Raw genomic sequence first — 18,466 nt, forward strand, 5'->3', positions numbered from 1 at the left:
TGTTTGCTCCCGAGGAATATTTAAACCCGTTGTTTGTTACTGTTTTTTTTTTGTTACTTCGACTCTCTATCGTGACTGCCTGTGCTTTTTTTTTTCACAACCCATCTGAGTGCGCTTATCATCACGTCGATCACTCTTTAAAAGAAAAAAGATACCGAAGTTCTTGACATGTCATGGTTTCTCGGTTGTCACGTAACGGTGGCCACCTCTAAATCATCACCTCTATGCTCCAGTAAAGTTAGTGGGCAAGAGGGGCCCATTCCTGCCACTCTATGCGTCTCGTCTTTGAGTGTTTCGTCCCAAGCAGCCAAAGCGTGTTTACAAGCATGGTAAGAATGTTTTAATCTCCTGAAGCTACCCGACGGTAATGAGAGACATCGTAGTGGAAGGCACCGGATTAGTTTCAGCTACGTGGGGTTCTTTACCATGCACGAGCATACGGCAGCATAAAGGCGGTTTGGCATTTCGTCTTCGTGAAAGTGCGGCGGTTAAGGTAAGATTTAATTTTAGGGCATTGTACTAAGCAGCATAACGCCTTAGCCCCTTTGCCTCCGCGGCCAATTAAGCTCGTTTTAGAGAACCAATAAGAGTACGCATTCTAGCAGGAATTTAATAGCGGTAGCTGGCTTTGGTAAGACGTGTAAATGCATAGGACAGGTTAGCGGTTATTTGGATGCGTAACTGAATGGATACGACAGATAGAAACGTGGCTTCAAGTGTACCAGTATCAGGTGGAGAGGAGAGGCTGGAAAATTTCGGGGAAAACCACCACCACTAACCCATGACGCTAGCAGTAAGGTTGATTTAAGGTTGATTGCCATGAAAATTGAATGCAACGGGGACAGTTGCTGCTTCTCTCAGATTGCACAGATGAGAACAGAGAAGAATATAGGTATGGAGAGCATAGGTGCTGCTACTTATATACAAGAACATATTACGTAGGATCACTATGCTACTGTCCGCACATGTATGCTCTTTCGACTGTGAGTGTACCATGATTTGGAACTAGCGTGTTTAGCGTTCTGTTTCGTCATGTGTTTCTGCTTCTACTTAAGGCCTATATGTGAAGCATTCCTAAGCACTTTTATATAGAGAGTTTTCGCCGCTGCTATTAAAGAAGCAGTGGGAAGTTTGTTAGACAGACTCGACGCCATATACTTCTCTTGCTGTGCAAACATTCACTACTACAAGACACCGACCCGCAGGCGATTTCACGTCAACTGAAAGTCAGAAATTCCTAAGATAATGCGTTCGCGAAGACAAGGCCCCATGCGGAAACGTTGGCTATGCACCGTGAAGCTTTCCACCCCTCTCTTGTTCATTTTATTTTTGTGAAAAACAATTCTGTTACCCAGTAAAAATTTTCTAACTAAATGTGCATTCGTTTTTCTGGAACATCATTGCGCTGGAAAACACCAAACTTACCGTCCTGATATCAAGATTTCCGCCATTGTCTTGTATTTCATTCCCAGTTGCTATGTGAAAGCACAGCATGATGTGCACAGAGATGCGCAGCGTCTGCGAGCGGAACATCGTACACAAGAACGACTTCTTCATGAAGCGTAGGCTGTGGTTCGGAGGCGCCTCTTTTTATGCGTCCTCGCTGCAAAAGACAATTCTATGGAAGCGCCTGGCTGTTAGCGCGTGCTATTCCATCAGTATGGTCCATTTTATTGTTGGCGCATACAACTTTTCTCTCGCTGTAATCAATCTCAATTATAGAATAAATTCTGCAGATAATGAGGCTCGTTTATCCACATCAGAACAGGTGTTATTGCTTCCGAAGATCATTAAAACGATTTCTTCACTCCGATAACGCCTAACAACCTGAGGAAACAAATTATCCAGTCACTTAATTATGATACAGATGTCGCTGAAATATGGTACGGTTACCCAATATGCATTGCACTCTGCCGAATTATTTCACATAAGAGCTCGTCACGTTTTCGACACGCATTATTTCGCAGAAAATGCTATTACTTCCCCTGTCCTCAAAATTGACTTTGTTGGCGCAAACAAAGCGCGTATCTAAAAACGCGAAGGTAGTGCAAAATCTTTGCTTTGTTGACAAAGGTTTATATACGCATTTATTTATAAATATTTGCTTATTAAAACTCACTGCGGGACATGACAAACATAAACGACAAGATAAGTTGTTGGGCGACTTGGTGACGGTATTCCATAATTGCAGCGCGACGGAGGAGACACACAAGAAAAGGGCATAACGCAGCGCTGCGACGTGTCTTTTCTCGAATATATTTCCTTCGTAAGGCAATATTGCAGTAGAGCGGCAGAAACCTTGCAGAAATAAAATGAAGCTATTCCATTGCAATGGCCATAAACAGGGACATTTACTGGAATGTATCAGATGCTAATATTCACTCATGACACACTATCGCGATATCTGATAGTCTGTCCCCTAAAAAAGTTTTATCCCAAATTTTTATGATAAAAAAAACTCCAAAATTATAACCATGTTTTTTCGTTAACGCTTAATAGGCATGGGCTCAGCGTCAAACAAATCTGCGAACTGGAGCCCCTTTTTCGCAGATAAACTCCACTGGAAACAGGGCTCAATATCTTTGGAAGGTACAGAAAACGATCCCAGGCTCACGCCACTACTAAATGGAGGTGTTCGCAAAACCATCGTCGTTTCGTGTCCACGTATTAACTTTTCCATAAAACGGCTCTAAGCCAATCACCACTCGCATTAGCCTTATCTCGCAGTTTCGCAGGATTCCTCCGGTACTCAGTTGAGTACTAAGACAGCATATAATGGACCACTGTGGCAATGTAAAGTAGCTTTTCTAGCGCAGTCAGGCAGTGCTTCTTCGTATCGGTACACTCGAAGAAGCACGATATGACCATGTCCCTTTGCCTGCGTTATGAAATTCTTCCAAGTATAAAATTGATCCTTCAACTCGCTGCGCTTTCTGGTTTGGGGAAACAGACCAAAGAATTAGAATTGCGGGGAGGTAAAGAAGACCGATGTTTGGTTAAATTTATCGTTTCCTGTAGGAAGCTGTCCAAGGAACCAAATTTCTGAGGGCACTTAAGTCTGCTTACGTGCAGGAATGCGAAAGCATGGAACTTTCTGGAAGGCGGGTTTTTTTCCACCACGGCAGTGCGCGTTGTCGTTTTATTTTTGCTGTTATTTATATTTTGTCTTTTCAATTGTTATTTTTATTTGACTTTATTTCCTACTTTGTTTCTAGTTAATTTTTATTTTATTATTTTCATTTTTATTCGTGTATTTTTGTTTGTATTTTTATTTTATTTATTTTAGTTTCGATGGCTTCATTTTATTGACAAGTGAGGCGGACACTTTCGGCGGGCTCATAAAACAAGTAAGGCTTTCGCCTTAAAAAGGCAAAAAGGAGGAAAAGCAGAATCCAGATGAGACCTATAACCACCCTCTGAGGCTCTTGCACTTAAGGTATATGTCCACAGCAGTCAAATGTCTTTGTGCACTATCCAGCCTAGAAAAAATTCGAACAGCGCTAGACAGCAGGACCAGAAAGATGAGGAGACAAACACGGCGCAGAATATACAACTGATTTATTTGAAGTAAGAAGTCAATTTATACGTACAAGACCATAGGCACACATGCGCATGGTCATACATCGATGATGAGATAAAAAAATCCAAAATGCCAACATACACACGTGATGCATCTGCCTTCCAATCTACCCTTCGTGCAGCAATGACATTTCCTTCGCTGACAAAGTTGAAGAAGTTGGCATTGTTGCACAAAGGGTAGATTGGAAGGCAGATACATCACGTATGTATGTTGGCATTTTGGATTTTTTATCTCATCATCGATGTATGACAGTGCGCATGTTAGCCCAGCATTTTATGTATAAATTGACTTCTTACATCAAATAAATCAGCTGTAAGTTCAGCGCCGTGTTTGTCTCCTCCTCTTTCTGGTCCTGTTGTGTAGCGCTGTTGTTACCATGGAACACCAACTCGCCCAATCTGCCGTCCTTCTCGAGCCTTGACTCCACGTTCTAAGCACATGAGCTCATTAACACTGCTGCGAAGCGTTGTTATGTCTGTTTTAAAGCGATAGCTGTCAGTAAAAGATTCGATAAAAAGCCTGCGGTCGGGTGTCTAAACAGCTGCACACCGGAAGCTTGGAACTGCTCGCGGCGGCCACCACTGGCGCGCTAGTGTAGTATTACCCACGTGGCAACTTCATCGCCGGTGAATACACAGCTTGCTGACATGAAGCAAGCGTCATTTCTCTTCAGTCTGTCGACATAGGAAGTGGCGAACCGCTGTAGCCTGCTTCTGTGCGCCGCACTCGCGATCGAGGGCGCTAATTGTTAGTCCACGCTCGCCCGGGACGGCGCGCTGCGAAAATGGCGAGGAAACAGAAATGCACGACGAGAAGTAACGGTCACCTAGCTACTCAGCAAGTGACGACGTCTACGTCTCGCACAATACAGGCGGCACGGGCGCGGAGAGTCTAAGAGCTGTTGCTAATTTTAGACCAATACACCGCAAGCCCAAACGCTGTCAGTATTGTCGTGTAGCCCGATACGCTTGGTTTAAAGAGGCCAGCATGCTATCTAATCACCTCGTGTTTGCTACTCGAGACGCGACCAGAGAGCTCTGGAACAACCATAAACAGAAGCGGTACTTGCTACTATTATGGAGGTGGTGATATGCGCCTTGTAGCAAAAGTTCACAGTCGTAATTGACCACCGCCGATAACAAGGACAAACCAAACCCGATGAGTGCCATGTAAACGGGTTTTAATCGCCATAGCTAAGCTCCTTTGTTTTAAGGCCACAAGTCAGGCCATATAAACAGTTCATTTTAAGCTGTACGGAAGTCTGCCTGTCTGTATCTTGCACGGAGTGCCGTCATATCAAAATAAGGCCGTCTATCAACCTGCCTCAAAGCCGTCCTCAGAATATGGAGTGGGACGTGGAAATAATGCTGGGCGGACGACGTGCGGGAGACTTTCTGAAGGTACAATTTTGGGACTCTCATAAGCCAATCTAAAGATTGTACGTGCTAAGAAGAGTTCTGTGATATGTCTAGCACACAGGCTATCTCGAACCCTGGCTCCATTTGGTAGCATGCCTGAGTCTTTGGGCTGAAGAAAGAATGAAGCCTTAAAATTTGGGAAAACGAAAACAAGCGGGTTCAATAGCACTTTGACGAAACTTATTTACATACTGAATAAAGAGCAGAGTCAAAAATCAAGAGTTCGTAGCGTCGTGCGACTCGATGAGTGTTGTGCTGGGTTTTATGGCACATAGGCGACTCAGGCCATCATGCGCCAACCTCAAGGTAAGAGAAAAAGTTATCTGCAAATTTTTTTACACAAATTAATTATCGGTGGTGTAGAGGGCATAAAATGTTGTTTTCTAATACCTAATGCGAAAAGAGGGAAAATCTTATGAATGGCTCATATTAAAAGCTTTAAAAAAGGTCGGGTAACAACCCCAAGCATCCTTGCCTGCGCAAGGATGTTGAGCCTCCCAGCCAGTAAAACAAAACCTTCCTTCTTCTCAGGAATGAGAAGGTGGCTGAGGTGCATAAAAAAATTCTGCGAATCAGTTGGTAGAAATTTAGAGTTTGCCGCCGAGAAAACCTGCTCCTCTTAAAAAGCTAAAAACGCAAGACGTGCCCACAATTGCACCTTCGCCCAAGACCAACTGTGGGGAATCAGCCCCGCAGTTTCCCCTTGTGGTTTGCTTTCCCACGATGCACCGTGCAGGAGCAGCCTCGCCTTGAGGAGGGGCACATTCCTGGTTAGTTACCTTAACTAACAAGAGAGGGGGCTTGAGATTTAAATTTTATTCTAAAAAACAATGTTATAGTCTTCGCCCGTATCGGAAGATTTAGTGTCTTCTATGCAGGTGTCTTTATACGGCTTGTATATTTTCTTCCAGATGCAACGTTTTAAGAAGAAATTCTGGCAGTCACTGTGCGGATCCGACTCCTTCGGCCTGCCCCGAAAGTACATATGGCAGGTTCCGACGTCTGAAAGGTAATTGATGCGCTTATATTAAAAAGGCCCCGCTAATGAAGATTTATTCTATTTCTTAAAGTAAAGCGGATGTTTCTGAATGCCGTCTGAAAATTTTGGAACCAGTATAGCGATCTCAAATGAGTACATTAAGAAACGCATAAATATTCCTACTTGATCAGACAACAGAATGAAATTTAAATCACAATATTTTTTTCACGGCTTCTAAACGACACCCAGTTCTTCGTGTGCAACGCTCCGCTGTCTTTACGTTTTTTTTTAATTCCTTGGTTCAACTCAAATTCAGCAGACGCGTCTGCACGCCTTTGGTAAGGCGTGTCAAAGGTGTAAAATTAAGTTTTATTGCGTGTCCCTCTGGAATGGACTATCACGGCGGGCGTGTCACTATGTTTGTGCGTAATTTTGTATAACCCTCTGTCTCTTTTCTTTCTTGCTGTGACTTCCCTCTTTCTTTCCCCCTCGCTCTTCTCTCCCTATCCATTTCCGCTAACCGCAGCTCAGGTGCTTCAGGATTCGATGGAAGATGCCGCGGCTAGCAACGTCGTTTTACTTCCGTTTTTAATTTAAAAATAAAACCACTTACTACTACTTGGAAATGGGGGATTACCGACAGCTTCTTATTCATGGCAGCTTAAGCCCGAACCCACTGTGATAAGACATTGTGATTTATTTTTTTTCAATTGTAACAAATATTATCATGATTGCTGCAGCGCCTTATCTGATCTGATTTCTGTTTCCAGAGAACTTAAGTAGGAAAGCCGATGCTTAGGCTTCAGATCAAGCGCCACCGTAGGCACATTCACGTTCGTACACATCTGTTAAATTAAACTCATATTCGATTTTTTTTTCCATGACCCATGACAAATTTTAAGCTGGATAGCTTATTTTCAATCCATGGTGAAACTCTACAAAATGGACATGAGACATTCAGTGAACGATGCACCGCACCTTATCGTACGTTTTCTTAACTGATCTTCCGGCCACTTACTTACTAAGGGCGGAAAGTCTGTCTCTCTCTTTTATTTTCTTTCTTTTGTCTTTAAAGTGCTTATGGTTCCTAGATATTCATTTATGCTGTAGTAACCTTCACAAATGAGACGCGAACTCTTATTTTAGAGCTTGGAACAACCTAGATGGAGAAACCTGGGAAACGAGAGTACGTACAACTTTCTTTAAGAGACAGATTTTAAAAATCTGAGTAATTTTCAACTGCCATAAAATTACACCTACTCGATGTACACCTCTTAGAGCACGTGTAGAGCCCGGGAGAATTCAATTGAGGTTGTGCATCTGCCCCAACTCAGCGAAGAACTTTTTGATCGGGAAACCACAGCCACTTTCGCTTCTTCAGCGAAGATATTCATCGTGTATGGGTGACAGTTGCTTGTTGGGCAACTTTGACAGTTGCCCAACAATCCATTCCTGTTTGAGGGGCAACCGGTAAGGCAACGACCCCTTGTATACTGTCAATGTATCACCTAAGTTTCCGTATAATAGAAAGGCAGAGATTTTTAATCGCGACTGCCTTCGTCTCATCGTCCAGATAAAGAATATATCAGCTTTACCATCTCCCAGCTTGGCTTGAAGCTCTTGAATGGTAAAAACCATGCAGGGACCATTTTCTGGGTCCTGATATTGGAGCGTCCACAGCTGGCGCGCATTAAGGGCTGTAAAAAGATGAACATAATTACAGCTTTGAGAAAAGGGTGTACAAGAAGCACTACCGCAGGTAGGATAACATTTTAAGGGTTCTCTACGGTTCGGTTTCGCAAAGAATTCAAGCTGCAGGCTATACGTTGTGTTGCCGTGTGAATAATTAAACGAAATGAATGAATTAAATGAAGAGCTGGTTTTTACAACCCACTAGAGTTCACTGCACCAGTCAATAAGCGATCAAGGAGGGTGTAACGATGTTTGGTATAAAAAGTCAGCAAGAAATGTGACGTGAGTTAGAGATTTTGAGTTTATTCCTTGATACTTAATGAGACAGTTTATTTAATATGACCTAGCGGTCAGCGACATTGTATTGTATAGCGGGCCACCGCCAGAACTTGTGTTTGCAAGACAGAACTGGTTTCCGGTTTATGGGGGTTTAACGTCCCAAAGCGACTCAGGCTATAAGAGGCGTCGTAATGAAGGGCTCCGTAAATTTCGACCACCTGGGGTTCTTTAACGTGCACTAACATCGCACAGTACACAGGCCTCTAGAATTTCGCCTCCATCTAAATTCGACCGCCGCGGCCGGGATCGAACCGGCGTCTTTCGGGCCAGCAGCCGAGCGCCATAACCACTCAGCCCCCGTGCCGGCACAAGACAGAACTAATCATGAGTAAAGTGGACCACCCTAGTGTCAGAATGTGAAACAGAAATATATCGTTCACAAACACTTTTCCAAGATACTGATGATGAGCTTTATCACAGAAATTCATAATATATGAGGACTGAATAAGGGCCCTTTATTCAGAAACATAGCATGTACCCGAGCTTTGGTGCGCAGCGCTCAGTTTCCCCGACTCCTAATTAACACCATCCTTTCTACTGCCACGGATTAGGGTCATTAACAATAAATGTTTTTCACCATCAACACTACCGGTTACTAGATATCTGTATTAAACTTAGTGGGGTGAAAGCGGTGTTAATTTCTTGACAACTTGATTGTATCGAGCTATGGGTGCGCGTTTTTCGTAGCGTACAGTTTTTTCTTTTCTCTTGGGTGCCTCTTGATTTTTTTCCGAAAAAACATCGTGGTGAATCCGGAGCTGAAAATTTGAGTGCCTACTGTCTCTGATACAGGTGTCTCTCACTAGAACACACACCCACTAGCGCTATTCCGAGAAACCAGAAGAGCACTTGCGAATCAGACCACGAAGCATTATCACTAGCGCAGCGGAAAAAAACAGCTAAGTGTGAGCAGCTTATAAATCGCCCATCCGGCGGCGATACCACATGAAACCCAAGTACGCGAGGCTGGTTTTTGACGTCCCAAAGCCTCATATGGCCTATGAAAATGGTGTAGGGGAGGGTTCAGGATAATTTTTGGCCACGACGTGTTCTTTAACGTGCACTTACATCGTACAGTAAACGATGTTTTTGCATGCCACCTCCACCCAAATTCAACCGCCGCAGCCGGCATGCAACTGAAACTGAAAGTTACCGCTCAGTATCGGTCATTAAATGTGGTGACTGTGGCATCTACGTGCTTTTGATTCACATAAATAAGATAACACTTCATACCGTCGAAGTTGATCACTTCCATGGACTTGCTGTCGTTAGAGAATATTCCCTTGTAGTTGGTAGTTGCGCTAAGAACAAACACAGCGAAAAGAAAGAATGAATAATTGATGAAAAAACTGCTTTTTGATATAAGCCCCATAGAAGGTTCCTCCAACGTCGGCGCTGCATTCAGCGCCACAAGTGGCCAGTTTTGCGTTCCGAGGGAGATAGCGCTTCATAGGAATAAATGTCAACAAACGCTTCCAAAGCACTCTTATGCCTTCACATTGCACATGTAATGCCGTACATTCGTGAATGAAAGCTGATTACACCGTAAAATAGATTGTGGAAGTCTGAGGCGTCATTCCAATGGCGATGTATATTTAAAACACTGCGATACGAGCGCGCTTCTGTCTCCCTTGGCGGGGGTTACCGGGTGGGCGATTGACTCACAGACATACAAGTACATTAAACATTCCAAACAATTTTTTTCCTTTCACAGTCTACTCATGCAGGCAGCCGTTCGTTAACTGTTAACAAGTGCTATGAAAGAGACTGTGAGCGAGTATCCGCCGTCATTTTTTCGAAGGCAATCAACGATAAATGTGTGTTGGGAAGCCGGACATACCACCGAGAGGCGCTTTATGCTCTTATGTTTCTCTAAATCGCGCAAGACTCTCGTGGGGTCACTGCAGCATGCGCTACATTTTCTCACTGATACAGCGGTTAAAACTGGACAGCCCAGACAGATTTATATCAAAAGAAGTTCCCAAACGGCATCATAAGCGAACGAAAGCCAACAGCGCACCGTAACAGACGACAGCGCAGACGTTAACCCCGGCAGTCTCCGGTGTCCGCTAGCATGTTTGCATACGCAGCGGTGTTTTGGTCGGTCAGACACCTCGCAGGTTCCTTCCGAGAGAACTTGAATAAAAGCGTTAAGCTTCTTGAATCCGGCAGTGTCCATGACGTGAGGGCACTTATGGGTGAAAATGTATGAGAAAATATGCGTCGCCGTCTGCCACAGTCCTACGACAAAGGAGCGGTTTCAATGGAAACAACCAGTAAATTACTAACTTCCTGCATCGTTTCACGCCAAAGACCACACATGTATCAAGGAAGCTGCCTTTTGCACATCTTTTATGAAAACAACAAACACATGTGTGATGAAAAAAAGCAGATATATTGTAACAAGAGCTTACTTCTGACAACGAATGATTTGAATCCATGCAAAGTGTTGTGTTGTGTTGGGTTTAATGGCACATAAGCAGCTTAGGCTATCATGCGCCAGGCTCAAGGTATATGAACACTTTTCTGTTGGTGGGAGGAAACATGGTTGTGTAGAGGACTTAAATTGCTATTTCGTTCTGGTAGTAATAAGAGAAAGAAGAAATTTTATAAATGGCTAAAAATAAACGCTTTCAAGAAGGTCAGATAACCTCAGTAGCCATCCTTGGCTGGGCAAGGATCCTAAGGCTCCCAACCATTCAAATAACCACCTCATCCCTCTTCTCATGGAATGAGAAAATGGCTGAAATGCATCATATTATAAAGCAAAGCTGTGGATAAAAATTTACAGTTTCTGAAGAACATCTGCTTCTTTTAAAAAGCTAAAAACGAAAGATATGTTAATGGCATTTTCGCCTAAAAGAAGCGCTGGGTGTAAAGGAATATATTCATTATAAAACTTCGTAAAGTGCTTATTTCTTAGTTTTTCGAATTTTGCACATGAGAATAAAATATGGTTTATTGTTAGTTCGTCTCCACATCTTTCACAACGAGGTTTGCCTTGTTTCGTTAGTAAGAAATTATGTGTAATGTGTGTATGTCCAATGCGGAGACGACATAAAATTACTTCAATAAATCGTTCCTGGTGCCTACAGGTCTTCCATTCACCCAGGACAGGTTTTACAAACTGTTGTTAACCTCGTTGTCCCAAGAGGTCTGCCATTTTTCTCTCAATTTATTCTGGACTGACTTGATGCAGTCCTTGTGCGGTATGTTTACTGGTTTTATTTTTGCGTTAAGGGCAAGTGCGGCGCTTGCATCAGCCCTCTCATTTCCGCTGATGCCCACGTGACTGGGAACCCAGCAAATCTTTATTGTATGTCCTTGGGAATCAGCTCGTATTACATTATGTATTATGTTTCCTATTAAGGGTTCAGTTGCATTTCTGGGGTTTATTGCCGTAATTACGCTGAGGGAGTCACTGTAGATAACACTGTTCTGTATGTTTTTCTTCAATATTTGTTCTACAGCTAGAGCAATGGCGTAGCATTCTGCTGTAAAGATTGAAGCGCACTGAGGCAGCCTGACTACTTTTTCCCATTTCCCTTGCACTATCGCGCTCCCTACATAGAGTGCTGTCTTAGATCCATCTGTGTAGAAATCTGTGCAATTCTTGTATTTTTCACTTACTCCAAGAAACTCTTGCTGTATATATTCCAGTGGGGTATGTCTTTTTTGATTGTGTGTCAGTGCGAAATCGCATACACCAGGAAACAAGTACCAAGGTGGCAACTTATCGGGTCTCTGGGCAACATCACGAAGTGCATCTAGTATGTTTATTTCTTGGCATATTTCTTCAAAGCGGAGGAGCAATGGTTTTACAGCTTGAGGTTTGTTGGTGAACAGTGTTCTGGATGGGCATTTTGTAACTATGGTGTAGCAAAGATGTTTCGGTAGCGACCTTATTTTTAGTACGTATGCACAGGTAAGCATTGTTCTCCTGTTGGTGAGGGTCGGTTCATTTGCTTCTACGTGAAGGCTATTTATGGGTGATGTTCTGTAAGCACCAGTTGAAAGGCGCAACCAGAGGTTTTGTACTGGATCTAGCTTTTTAAGGTATGATGGCCTCGCAGGCCCATACACTATGGATCCATAGTCTAACGAAGAGCGTACTAGAGAGCGATAGATGTGCAATAGGCACCTCCTATCGGATCCCCAACGCTTCCGTGAGAGTACTTTAAGTATATTCAGGGATTTGGTGGCTTTCTTTTTTAGGGTGTTTATATGTGGTAGAAACGTTAGCTTTTTGTCAAAAGTTAAGCCTAAAAATTTGTGTTCTTGTTTTACTGGAAGTGTGGTGTCGTTCAAGTGGAGGGTGGGATCAATCTGCAGTCCTCTCTGCAGCGAGAAAAGAACCGCAACAGTTTTCTGTGGAGAAAACCTAAATCCATTTCTGTCTGCCCAAAGTGCTAATTTGTTTATTGTGAGTTGTAGTTGTCTCTCACAAGTTGCCAGGCTAGAAGATGTGCATGCAATTTGAAGGTCATCAACGTAGACCGAGTACATAATGGACTGTGGAATTATACTGGTTAAAGAATTCATTTTTACTATGAACAATGTAGTACTTAAAATGCATCCCTGAGGAACGCCGTTTTCCTGAGTAAAATTATTTGAGAGGGTTGCGCCTAGACGAACTTGGAAAGAACGGTTGGATAAAAAGTCACTCAAATATTTCAGCACCCTCCCGCGGATACCAAGCTCTGCCAGGTCGCGAAGAATCCCGAACCTTCAGGTCGTGTCGTATGCCTTCTCCATATCGAAAAAAATTGAAAGGCAGTGTTGCTGTGTATAAAGGCCTCTCAGATTGTGTTTTCCAGGCGGACTAAATGGTCGACTGTGGAACATGTTTTTTTTAAAACCACATTGGTGGACATCAAGAAGCTCTCGGGATTCTAGAATAAACTTTAATCTAATATTTATAATACTCTCAAAAGATTTGGCAAGACAGCTTGTAAGGGTTATAGGCCTGTAACTGTTAGGGGAGGTTGGGGGCTTTCCTGGTTTTAGAAATGGAATAACGGCTTTTTTCCAAGCAGCTGGTATTTTCCCTACTACCCATATTTTGTCAAAAAATTTTAACAGAACTTCTACATATTGCTCACATAGATGGGACAGCATTTCATAATGAATTTCGTCGGGGCCTGGTGCAGTTTGTTTTCCTATAGACAGTATTTCTCTCTGTATTTCTTGAAGTGTAATCAAATTATTGTAAGGCTCGTTTATGCTGCCTGCCGTAGGGAGTCCTTGTTTTCCGGTTGTGGTTTTGTATTTTAAGAATGACTGTGTATAGTGGGAAGAACTAGAAACTATAAAAAAATGTTGCCCCAAAATGTCTGCTTGTTCTTTAATACTTGTCTGAATTCCAGGATCCGTCAGCAGAGGAAGGGTGAATGGGGAATAGCTGCCATTTACTTTTCTGACCTGCTCCCACAGTTTTTGTGATATTACCGAGCTGTTTATTGAAGGCACATAATTTTGCCAAGATATTTTTTCCGCGTTCCGCCGTATATATCGGGCTTTAGCTTTTGCCTTTTTGAAAACTATTAGATTTTCGTGAGTAGGATACCTACGAAATACACTCCAGGCCTTATTTTGTTGTTTTTTGGCTTCCCAACATTCTAGCGTCCGCCATACCTTGTGGTTCTGGCGTACCACGCCTGTGGACAGGGGAATAGCTAGCCGTGCAGCATCGATGATACACTTTGTGAGAATTTCATTGATTTCATCTATGCTAAGTGTTTCTGAGTAAATGTCTTCTAATCTGGCCTTTTCTCTAAACAACGCCCAATCAGCTAAATGTAGCTTCCATCGCCATGGTTTGGTTGGGACGACTGCAGGTGAGGATGATAGGCTTATAAAAACTGGTAGGTGATCACTCCCAAACGGGTTGTCTAAAACGTCCCACTTAAAATCGCTAAAAACAGAAGGTGAACAAAAAGACAGGTCTAAACTGCTCATTTTCCCAGACGTTGGGGAACAGTATGTGGCCTTTTTCGTATTTAAAAGACATACATTATTCGTCAGGATAAAATCTTCGATTATTTGACCTCTAGCGTCACAGCGTTCGCTTCCCCACAGGGAGGAGTGAGCATTAAAATCCCCAAGTAACAGATATGGCTCCGGAAGTTCTCTGATCAGTTGCTGTAGATCATGGAGTGTTAACATAAAATGTGGAGGAATGTATACGGAACAGATTGTTAATGTTTTGTAGCTTACGATACTGACTGCAACCGCCTCAAGTTTTGTTTTGAGTTTAATTTCTCGAGCAGGGACGCCGCTTTGGACGAGAATTGCGACGCCTCCTGAGAGTCGATTTGCCTGCTCTCGATCGCGTCTAAAAGTTTTATAATGTTTCAGGATATGCACATGTTGTGGACCAAGATTGGTCTCCTGAAGACATAAAACTATGGGTAACATTGACCCTAAAATATGTGTTATGTCACTATAATTCCGCATAAGTCCTCTGCAATTCCATTGAATTAAAAAACCCATGTTTGTGTTTTTGAGAGGGAATGGAAGGGGATTTACTTATGTGGTGGGCCCGTTATGAGGGGCCTGTCTTTTTTTCGCTCAAGAGAGCTATTCCGCCGCTGTAATGGAGGCGGAGTGGGTGTTGTATCCATCACCTCAACAGAGGTGCTGGAGGACCGCGCAGCCGCGGTTGTGTTAGTTTCAGGCCTCTCCCGACGGGGGGAGGTCCTGCGGGATGCCGACTCATGGACCGGCGGTCCCTGCTTTGGCAGTGACAGGGCAGCTTTCGCTGACCCTGCCTGGAGCGTGGATGGCCCTGCTTTTGACCGGATCAGTCACCTAACATTATTAAAAAAACTGAATCATTATGGTTTCCGCGGCTTATTTCTTGATATAATCAAATCTTACCTTCAGTACCGCAAGCAGAAAGTAATTATCAACAACAATGGCTCAGATTTAAGATCTATAATTTCAGGAGTGCCACAAGGAAGCATCCTTGGGCCGCTATTATTCTGTATATATATTAATGACATTGTTAACATTGACAGTTCTGTTAAATTTATTGTGTATGCTGACGACACGTCCCTCCTAATTACTGCCCGAGATCCAAATGATGCTGTTATGAAAGCAAACATTGTACTAATGAAGCTATCGACTTGGTCCACTGTGAATTCCCTTGTTGTGAATGCAACCAAAACAAAAGCGGTCCTTTTTCGACCAAGAAACCGCCACATCTATTTGCAGTACCAGCTGCAGTTTGAAAACTTGGTCATTGAAATTGTGCCTGTTGCGAAATGTTTGGGAGTACTCTTTGAACAACACTTGTCTTGGGATTTGCAAGTAGATACAATTATTAGAAAAATATCCAGAGTGTCAGGTGTACTTTCTAAATTGAGACATTGCCTCCCTAGAAGTGTAAAACTCCTTATTTATAACTCCCTTTTTATGTCAATAATAAGCTACTGTTATTTAGTCTGGGGGACAACCACATTATCAAACATTAATAAATTACACATAATACAAAAGAAGGCTGTTCGCGCTATCATGAATGTTCCATATCTTACTCATTCCGAACCACTCTTCAGAGAACTAAAATTAGTGCCGCTTCCTGACCTCTACCAGCATACTCTCAGAAAGCGTTATCAAACAGGTATTAGAAAGAGAAACAGATCGCTTGAGACCATATCTTGTCTAACACTAAACAGAAATATTCGGGACACTCGCTATCATGAGATTTCGGAGGTCCCCTGTAACCGCACAAAATATGGTGATCAGATGCTGCGATTTCAACTGCCGAAATTACTTAATAACTGATGACGCACATATATTTGTTTCCCTTGCATGTTACAAAGCGTTCGCCTCTGTAAGTGTGCTTCTTTGCATATATTCATTGGCTGTTTATTCACATTTGCCTTTTGTGTAATTATATTGCTGCTTTTCAATTATTATTTCTTATATGTAAAGTGTTCCTCACCTACTCTTTGTACATCTTTTGTTCTTCGAATTCATATTTTGTTCATATCTAATGTATATTTTCAATGCTGTGTCGTTGCCAAGAAGACGGTCAGTGGACGCTGTCAAGCCCTATTTTGAGGCTTTTTGTCCATTGTCCGCGACATCATTGTCTGTTGATATTGATGTTGGAATAAATTGGATTGAATTGAATTGGATTGGCCTTGGCAGGTGCCGGAGTGCTGTGTGGTGCTACGCCCCTGCGCACCACATCAGCGAAGTTTTGTTTTGCTGTGAAGGAGAATGTGTTTGTAAGCGCAAAACGCCTTCTCGCTTCTTTAAAAGAAATGTTTTCTTTTGTCTTTATGGTGATTATCCCTTTTTCTTTCTTCCAGGACGGACACGCCCTGGAGTATGCAGCATGTTCTCCTTCACAGTTTGCACAGCACAGGGCTGCGTCACATACATCAGACTGGTGATCGTTCGAGGCACATTTTGCGCAAGTTTTACGACCGCGGCAGCTCTGTGAGCCGTGGCCGAACCTTTGGCAGTTGAAACATCTGCGAGGGTTGGGTATGTATGGTCTTACATTGATTTTCAAATATCCCACGTCCATTGTGTCGGGCAGGGTGCTGGTGTTGAACGTCAGGATCATGTGTTTTGTGTCTATTTCCTTGTTGTCCTTCCGGATTTTGATTCGGTGGACATCTATGACGTCTTGGTCGATGAGCCCTTCGAGCATTTCTTTTTCAGTTATGTGAAGAAAATCATTTTCCGATATTACGCCTCGGACACTGTTTAGTGAGCGATGAGGAGTCACGGAGACCGGGATTTCCCCTATGGACGTTAGGTTGGAGAGCTTAGAATGTTGGACATTGTCACACAGTTCGAGCAATAAGTCGCCGCTGGCCATTTTTGACAGCTTATAGCTAATGCCTAGGGTTTCAGTCAAGCGCTTTGACACAAGGAAGGGGGATATTATTCTCGCCTGTTTATCTTGTTGTTCACTGTGGATCACATGATATTTGGGGAAAGTTACTTTTCTTTTTTGAAAGAAGTTGTCTGCCTCATTCCGCCCTCTTTTGAGAGAGCGATCAGGTTTTGAAAGTTGGGGAGCCATAAAAAAATTTTGTTTTTCGGTCATCCAGCCACCCACCACGGAGTCCAACAAGGGGACGGGACAGGAACTTGATAGCAAGTCCTGTCCACGCCAGCTGTACACCTCACCTATAACCAAATATGACGCAACTCAGGGTAGTTGGTCACACAAGGTTAACCCTCGCCGCCAGGAAAAAAGGAAAAACCAAGAAGCGAGTAGGATATAGGAGAGTTGTGAGACAGAGATAGGAAAGTTAAAGATGAAGAGGAGGATAGGAAAAGGCGACTGCCGATTCCCCCCGGTCGGGTCAGGCCGGAGGTGCCGTCTGCAGGAAGCTGGGGCCAAAGTGGTGTGTTGCCTCCGCCAAGGGGCCTTAAGGGTCCAAACGCTCGGCATCGGCTCAACCACCAGGATCCCCTTTTCCCCGGACACGGCGATGCCACGCACGGCGAGGCGCGGGTGCTCGGGTCCGTGGTGATGCACAGTTCACCATCATCCCTTGCGGGGATGTCCCTGCGGATGCTCGGGAACCCGTGGTGCCGCCACTCACCGTCGTGACGCCTGGAAGCTGCAGGCGCCCCCCTGCGGGGGAATCCATGCAAAGTTTTCACGTTCGTGCTCCCAAAGTCCCACCTTATGGCCCAGGCACTGACTCGGTCCTTAAAGCCATGCAGCCCTGGGTCAGCACCCAATTTAAGAACGCCACTAGCTGCGAATCCCCTCACCTCAAACGTAAGACAGCCTCCCGCCAGGGAGCGGAGGAACATGGTTCAGGCTCTGCAGCTGGTGGGTCGGTGCGACCAATCGCTGGGGTTGCGCTGGCTCCCGGCCAGAGCTAGTCCGCTCGCCCGTAAATAAATAGAACAAAATGGCTAGCAGATCTAATAGGAATTATAAAAACCTTGAAAAATTCCAGATCATTCAATAGAACCGCAGGGGTTTCAGAGCTTGGAAAAAACGGTCACACCTCCAGCTCTACCTGCAGTCCCTAGGAGACATGCCGGCACTCATTGCCCTGCAGGAGCCCGGCATAGACGCTAAATTATCAGGCTACAGCACCTCTCAGAGGGGCGCCTCTACGTGCATCTTGGTGAATAAAGCTTACACCGTGGTTCAGGTCGACTTAAACTTGAGTACCGAGCAAGAATATACAATGGTCCGGGTACTGCCTCTCAGACGCCGCGACCCGTCAATACATATCCTCAACATATACTGCCCTACGCATAAGCCGCGCCTGACTTTTAATGAAATCTTCCTTCGCGCGATAAAAATGGCAGCCAAAGAGCCTCTAGTGATCGTTGGAGACTTCAATGCTCCCAGCCTTCATTGGGGCTACCACTTCGAACAGGCAAGAGGACGTAAGCTGGCGGAGCTCATCTCCACCCTCAGCCTGACGTTGCTCACGGACCCGGCGTATCCCACCCGAGTGGGGAATT

General features: G+C 43.9%; 1 protein-coding gene across 1 annotated transcript in view; it reads right to left on the minus strand.

Moving 5' to 3' along the window:
- Nucleotides 1-5,801: 5,801 nt before the first annotated feature.
- The window catches only part of LOC144105652 (uncharacterized), a 33,928-nt gene continuing 21,263 nt past the window's right edge, over nucleotides 5,802-18,466 (minus strand). The window contains exons 3-5 of the mRNA XM_077638763.1: nucleotides 9,242-9,309; nucleotides 7,573-7,674; nucleotides 5,802-6,000 (exon numbers count right to left, since the gene is read on the minus strand). Of these exons, the coding sequence (XP_077494889.1) occupies nucleotides 5,819-6,000; nucleotides 7,573-7,674; nucleotides 9,242-9,309 (352 nt within the window). The 3' untranslated portion in view covers nucleotides 5,802-5,818. The remainder of the gene's footprint in view (nucleotides 6,001-7,572; nucleotides 7,675-9,241; nucleotides 9,310-18,466) is intronic.

Source organism: Amblyomma americanum, chromosome 9 (genome assembly GCF_052857255.1).
Source record: "Amblyomma americanum isolate KBUSLIRL-KWMA chromosome 9, ASM5285725v1, whole genome shotgun sequence".
NCBI lineage: Eukaryota > Metazoa > Arthropoda > Arachnida > Ixodida > Ixodidae > Amblyomma > Amblyomma americanum.